The sequence below is a fragment of the Meleagris gallopavo genome, chromosome 3, assembly GCF_000146605.3.
Source record: "Meleagris gallopavo isolate NT-WF06-2002-E0010 breed Aviagen turkey brand Nicholas breeding stock chromosome 3, Turkey_5.1, whole genome shotgun sequence".
Lineage (NCBI taxonomy): Eukaryota > Metazoa > Chordata > Aves > Galliformes > Phasianidae > Meleagris > Meleagris gallopavo.
The window spans coordinates 70064616-70072115 of record NC_015013.2 but is presented as its reverse complement, the minus strand read 5'-3'; the positions used below and the strand labels follow the sequence as shown (position 1 = coordinate 70072115).

The following is a 7500-nucleotide window of genomic DNA, read 5'->3' as shown; positions in this document are numbered from 1 at the left end:
ACCAGATGTCCTAAAGGGACTCTGAGCCCTACACATGCCTTTGTCTCGGACTGGCAGTATGTCGTCGTTGCATGAGCCTGATTCTACCATTTTGCAGCTTGTTTTGCTCAGTAAGTATTGATGGATGTGAACACCGATGAGCCTTGCATTGTCTAGTTTTGCCTCTCAAATCATAGGATCATTTGAGTTGGAAGGAGCCTGTAAGGACCATCTGGTCCAACTTTCTTGAAGTGAAGAGGGACACCTCCAGCTAGATGAGGTGCTCAGAGCCCTGCCCAGCCTCTTCTTGAAAGTCTCCAGAGATAAGGCATCCACCACCTCTCTAGTTGACCTGTTCCAGGGCCTCATCACCTTTATCATAAAAAACCTCTTCCTTACATCCAGTCTAAATCTCCCCTCTTTTAGTTTGAAAATGTTTCTCCTTATTCTATCACAGCCAACCCTGCTAGAGTGTGTGTCTGATAAGAAGTAGTGAAGGAGCATGCTCATGTACAGCACCATGCTTGAAGGCAATAGTTGGGTACTTTAGCTTTTTTAAGGGCACATATTGTCATAGCTAAATTGCCTACCAACTATGTGGCAGGAAAAATACAAGTTGCCTGTCTGAACAGCGCTCAGATGGAAGGCTATCCATACTTCTTCTGGAGCACCTGACAAATATATGGGATTTTTATATACTCAATTATTGTAGACAAAATCAATCTGAGACCACATTTATCTACAGTGAGAATCAGGGCTTGTTTGTTTGCATTCAGGGCTATGTTAATATAGCAATATTATCTTCTAGGGTCACTGTGTGCCCTGCAAGCACACTCTGTTGGTCCTGAGGCCTGACCTATATTCTGTCCCCAGCTTTGCCACTGATCTATTCCCTGGCCCACATGCAAGTAGCCCAGACCTCACTGAAATCTTCTGCACGCTGTGTCCTTGTCTGCTGCAATGCATGACAGATTGGTAGGTCTACCAAACATTAAATTGCAAAGAAGCCTATATTAATGCTTCTGTAATAAAAATCCAAGGAAAGGAGCTACCCTTCACCATCTGTTTGTACAGTACCTCACACAAGGGAGTGCTGATCTATTACGGATAATAAATAGTCATTGATTTGCTTATCTCTCCATCAGCTTTGGTTCAGAGGGAGATATGATGATTGTGTACCTGCAGAAACCTTCGCTGGTTGGGAGCATTTTGGACACATTTTCTATATTTACATCAGGCAGGATTTAGTCTATTAAATTAAGTGGTGCTTTTTCAGTACTGCCAACACTTCTTTTCAGTAGAAGTGTTGTACATATTTGTTCAAAGTGTCAATATCAATATGTGATTTGATGATTTTGAGTTAAGCTGTGTTCTCTGAACAAACATTCTTCCCAATTTAAATCTTTTCTTTCTAAACTATAGCTGTAAGTCATTTATTTAAAATGGCACTTATAAAAACTTGTATCAGAGCCTCAATATGCTGTAGTCTAATGAAACCATTTTTATTTAAATTATAATACTGAAATATTTCTGTTGCTAAAATTCTGAAGAAAGTAGGAACACCAACAATGGAAGATTATTAGCTAATTACCTGGAATGAGCACTGAAATGATAAAACAGCCTTTTAGAGCTGATAGCTTCTTTTGCAGGTGCACAAATAATGGCTTGTTTTCAGGTTAGAACAGCTCATTTAAACGTGGAAAACAGATCTGACAGCTGGGGAAAAAAAAACAGAATCCTCTAAAACTAATGTAGCAGGCTAAGACACACTACCTAAATCTTGAAGGATACAATCATAGAATGATTGAGGTTGCAAAAGACCTCTAAGATCATCAAGTCCAACTGCCAACCCATCACCGCCATGCCCACTAACACATGTCCCTAGGTGGGTCCAGAGCAGAGGAAGCAGACCAAGCAGCCTTGACTCATCACATAACTCAATCCAAAGCAGAGTAGGAACATTTTCCAGTGAATGAAGTACAAAATTGTAGGGGACAGTAAGCTAGTAATATCATGGTTTTTGTTTTTTTTCCAGGCAGTACTATTCGAATATAGCTATCTGGCTTCTGGTCTGCAATTGGTTTGTATCCGTCACATATAGAGGTATCCAAGTCTGTCTGCAGGCACCAGCAGTGACATTTGCAGAAATGTGCAACTGCACTTTGCCAGAGCTACTTCTGCTGTCAGCTTGAGTATCTGCATAAACCTCTCTGTCCAAGGCCATTTGAATTTCAGAATCTATAAGTACACTTGAGTTTCCTTAGGAGCTTGATCTCTTCTTGCTCACAGTATGGAGAATGTCAGTGCTGCCAGCTTCCTAAAAACTAGTTCTTGTTCATTACAGCCATGGTGACCAGTAGCAGGCTATACACTTCATCTAGACATAGAGAGTTTTCCGTGTTTTGGTGGTACTATTATTATTATTGTTGTTGTTGTTGTTATTATATTTTCCCTGATAAACCAATAATGTTTTGTTGTGTGGTTTGTTAAGCTTTTTTTATATTTATGTTTTGAGCAGACTGTAAGCAGTTGGGTTGAACTAAATGCTTTCAAATGCTGCTTTTCTTCACTTATATTTTAAATTTTCATTAGAATGCTACTTGGTACTATTACAAACCCAGACATATTCTAAACTACAAGGCACATAATTAGTTTCCTATAATAACTTCTAAAAAATAGATGTTCTTTGCATGTAAAAAATGTTCAGTGCTTTTAGAAAAAAAGATAAATGTAATTACAAATTTGCATGTTCATGGTTAAATAGGAAGAATAAACTTTTTTTTAGGAGGAAAAGAATTAAAATAGATCAAAGGTTTTGCTAGCCAGCTTAAAATTTGGTTGACTCCAGGAGCTAGAAGTACCCATGTATGAGTATAGAATCATAGAGTCATTAAGGTTGGAAAAGATCTCTAAGGTCATCTAGTCCCAACTACCAACCCATCATCACCATGTCCACTAAACCCTAAAAGTATAGGTTCCTTTTGTTTATTATCTCCCCCTGTTATGTGGCAACCCTAGACAAAACCAAGTGAGAGACTGATAGTACCAGTAAGAAGATACTTCTTTCATGGTTTCACAAAACATTTGTGTTCTGTGGAGGTCTGACAAGACTTCATGTTCCAGAACTGTCTTTCTTCATATCCTAAGATGAGTAAGTGATAGCAGTTGCTGATATTACTTTTTTATCCTGTTAAAAAGCTTCATAGTTATTAACCCTGTTCTGGCACTTTTGTTACACAGGGAATTTTCTCTTATGGTACAGCAACAGGTGCCTGGAGCATCTGCCGTCGTTACAGTACTAGCATAGCAATCTCCCAAGCCCTTGTGCTCAAAACTTTTTGAGGACATCTTCCTTTTGTTCTTTTTAGCTTGATTTGCTGCACATTAGATTCAGAATCTTTTGCCTTAAGAACTATTCTCCTATTCAAAGAAAAAAAAAAAAAATTCTTGAAGGAATTTCTTTAAAAGCAAGGGAACCATGAGAGTTCTTTGTCTCCCATCTAGTTACTAAAAACCATGAAATGTAGTCTAATACTTGAAAAGCCCCAGGCAACATTTACTGTGCACTGGGCGTGGAAGAAGGAAGGATGTGCACATTACCTTGAAGCACAAATATGTAGGTAAGAAATGGCTGAGTTGTCTTAGTATTTATGCATGTGCTGAAAGGAGAGGAAGAAGTTTCCCAAGATGTATAAATGTCGTCTCCAAGGGAAAGGACATATGGTTCTATCCCAGTCCCAAATCAGATGAGAAGTGTTGCTCAATATGGAAAACCTGCCACCTGGGGATCAATCAGCTTTTTCAATACTCTTTTGAGAACTGGTACTGTCCAACTGTCCAACAACTCTCAGTGGGGTCTTGAGAGAAGAAATAAAAATTACTTCAGGCTGCATGTGACATGAAACAGGGATGTGGCCCTCCAGGTGATTAGCTGGAGGTCTGGAACATGAGATTTTATTATAGTCTTTATCTTATGACTGTGAGCGTGTTGGGGAAGGCTGAGGGCAGTTCTGTTCTTGAAGGATGGTGACAAAGGTAGCTTACGGAGACATGCATCCTATGGTTTCTGAAGTGCTAACTGCAGTCTGAATGGAGACAGCAAAAAGGGTTTGTCATGGGAAAACAAACAAAAGCAAGCAGAGCTGCTCCATAGGAGCTTAGGTTCTGGATAGTAAGGCAGAAGATGAAATTAACCAGGGCGGTGTTTTTCCTGTTAAATGTGTAGAATTCAGACCTGGTTTTCTCATGGCATTTGCAGGTTTGTTTTGTTTTTGTGAGAATTCCCTTTCTTTCATGCATACTACCTGACCTGTAGTGAAGCTGTCTGATTTCAGGCAGCCAACCATTTCAAATCTAATTCAGGATTCATGCAACAGATTCATCCCAGAGTGTGTTTCCCATTGATAGTTTTTTTTCACTTGTCCTTGTTGAAACTGCATGTGAACTACCTGGCCTTGATGTGTGCTATGTCCTTGCAGGCCAATCTGCCCCTGCTGCAGCGGGAGCTGCTGCACTGTGCAAGGCTAGCCAAGCAGAACCCAGCCCAGTACCTCGCTCAGCACGAACAGCTGCTTCTGGATGCCAGCACCACCTCACCTGTTGACTCCTCAGAGCTGCTTCTCGATGTGAACGAAAACGGGAAGAGGCGAACTCCAGACAGGTGAGAATGGCTGTGTCTGTTGGGTGCAGCACGCTTAGCCTTGCCAGCAAGGGGTGGGCTGGGGAGCTGGGCTGGGAAGTCCAGTGCCAGGACAAGAGGCAGTGGGCACAAACTGCTCTCTCTGAGCACCAGGCAGCACTGCTGTGCTTTGCAGTGCCAGAGCACTGGCACAGGTTGCCCACAGTCTGTGGGGTCTCCTCCTTGGAGACCTTCAGAAAGTGCCTGGCCATGGGCCTGAGCCCCTGCTCCAGGTGTCACTGCTGGAGCAGGGGTGGTTCTGAGGGATCCAGAGGGCCCTGCCAGCCTCAGCCATCCTGGAGTTCTGGGATTCTCTGCCCTGGGTGCAGGTCTTTCCTTTGTGACAGTTGTGTAGCATCCAGATTGTCTTTGTGTACTTGTACATTTATATATATGCACACACTGACTTATGCAGTAAAATCATCTGAGGGCACAACATGGCCATCCCTACATAGAAGTAACACGGACCAGTTAGTGCCATTAGTAACCATTTGCTTCAGTTTTTCTGTGAAGCATGGAGTAAATCACTCCAACTTCATAAGTAATTTCTTGGACAAATAGTAAATACGGTGAAGATGGCTAAACACGGATATTAGGATGCTCCAGAGTGCAGTCAGGGATTTGAGTTTTTCTGCTGTGCCATGTTTTATGCACAGCATAAGGATGTGCTTAAGATTTGTTCCAAACGCAAGAAATGTACGCTGAAATCTGTTGACTTGTTGAGCTGAGAGTCTGTGCAGAAACAGAGCAAGCGCCTGTGTGTAGTTTCAGGGGTATGGAACAATTTTCTCTTTTTCCTATTTGACTAAAGTTCTTTGTTTAGTACAAGAAAAAGACCATTGTGGTCATTTCTTGTTGACCATGGTCTTGTGCTACTGTTAGAAATTCATTTAACATATAAATGTTACCTTTGGGAGGAACAAATATTGAATTTATTCTTAGTTTTGTTTGCCGCAGGCCTTTATAATATAGAAAGCTGTTATAATGCTGTTCTGCCCAGTCTAGGTAGCTGCACACACAAGGCATTGCAGACATCCTAGTTACCTTATAAAGGAATTAAGATGAAGGTTTACAAAGTCAGGAAGGACTGCAATTCTACATAGATTCTACATAGATTGCAGTTCTTATATGCTTTTTGATGGAAACTGGCTGTGATGGCACAAATTCGGATATCAGATTGGATATCAGCAAAACATTCTGCACCAGAGAGTGGTGAGCATGGAACAGTGCCCAGAGCAGTTGGGCACAGCCCTGAGCTGACAGAGTTCAAAGGAGTGTTTGGGCAGTACTCTCAGGCAAAGGGTTTGAATTCTGGGTGGTCCTGCGTGGAGCCAGGACTTCAGGCTGCCTAAGGAGGTTGTGGATGCCCCATCCCTGGAGAGGCATTCAAGGCCAGGCTGGATGTGGCTCTGGGCAGCCTGGTCAGGTTACCCTGCACATAGCAGGGGGGTTGAAACTGGATGGTCATTGTGGTCCTTTTCAATCTAGGCAAGATCTTGAGCCGTGTAAAGAGATAACATTTCCAAAACTTCAGCTGCAGTTCTGTTCAGGGCAGTTCTGCTGCATCTCTTGGTCTTTGCAGAGTAGCTTACCAGAACATGTATACACTGTAGGGAAAAAAGTCCTCTTAAAATCTTGTAGATCCTGTGACTGATTTAAATATCAGCATGATATTGTCCAGTGTCAGTAATAGACATGATGTTTCTCCTGTAAATATATTGAATTACCTGAAAAGCCTGTGAGGCTTGGCAAAGTATGAAGGTGGGGTGGGACGCACCTTTCTGATAGCCTTAGCTTAGTTTTTGCTGTTAATAGCAGTTTTAGTTGCTTCTCCCATATGACCATAAAGAGAAAATGAGCAATACAGTATTCCTTTGTTTTTCCACTAGTGTTCAGTTTGATATGATGAATTGCAGTGGTTTTGTGGTAAGTGCCATCTCACCTGTTGTATGGGAGAGATGGATGGTGAAGGTGAAGACCAGTCTGAGAACTTTGCGAAAGTTGTGAAAGGACCCCTATGAGTCTTAGAGTAGAAAGGGCATGAGGAGTTGCTCACAGTGGGATCGTCAGATCAGGAGAATATTGGATTTTAAAGTCTTATAATTAAAACTGTGACCTGGGGATATTTCAGTCTGTTTTATGGATTTTGTTTCTATGCTAATATACATAGTTGCTTTGAAAGCCTCTGTTCATGATGCTATTGCCTTTACAGCTGAGGTTACTCTCCAGCTCCTACCAGCTCAGGGAGTCTCCAATTCCTTTCCATGTCATAGTGCAGCCAGGAGAGAAATGTGGAGAGTAAGCTTTGGGAAGTTGCTCATGTGGGAGCACATCAGGTGGCAGAACTTGTGCTTTGTGCTGCTTGGTGCAAGCATGCAAGCAGCTGAAGCTTTTAGCTGCCTGGCAGCTTCTGAGAATGCCCACTTGGAATTAGGCACCTTAATTCTCGGGGCAAGGGCATTTCAGAGACACACAGCTTCTATTTATTTATCTCTTTATTTATTTATCTATCTATCTATCTATTTATTTATTTTACTGCCAGGTTCTCTGATTATTATCTTAAAAGACCTGGAAAAACTGCCCACTTCAACCATTAGAATAGCTTCTTGAGCTTGAGGATAGTTGTGCTTTTCGTTTCTTTGTCTGCAGAATCAAACCCCATCATTGGTTAATAGTTCCTGGATCACTGTTGGCTATCATTGAAATAATACAATAAATAAATAAATAAATTATAATAAAATATAAATATTATATACACACACACACACTATGTATAATATACTATATATAATATATAAATTATATATAGTATATAAAAATATAAATATAATGGATGTGTGTGT

General features: G+C 41.2%; 1 protein-coding gene across 1 annotated transcript in view; it reads left to right on the top strand.

The window, feature by feature from the left end:
• LOC104910404 (protein CBFA2T1) overlaps positions 1-4672 on the top strand; it is a 14404-nt gene extending 9732 nt beyond the window's left edge. The window contains exon 4 of the mRNA XM_019614147.1: positions 4458-4672. Within this exon, the coding sequence (XP_019469692.1) occupies positions 4458-4643 (186 nt within the window). The 3' untranslated portion in view covers positions 4644-4672. The remainder of the gene's footprint in view (positions 1-4457) is intronic.
• Positions 4673-7500: the final 2828 nt, after the last annotated feature.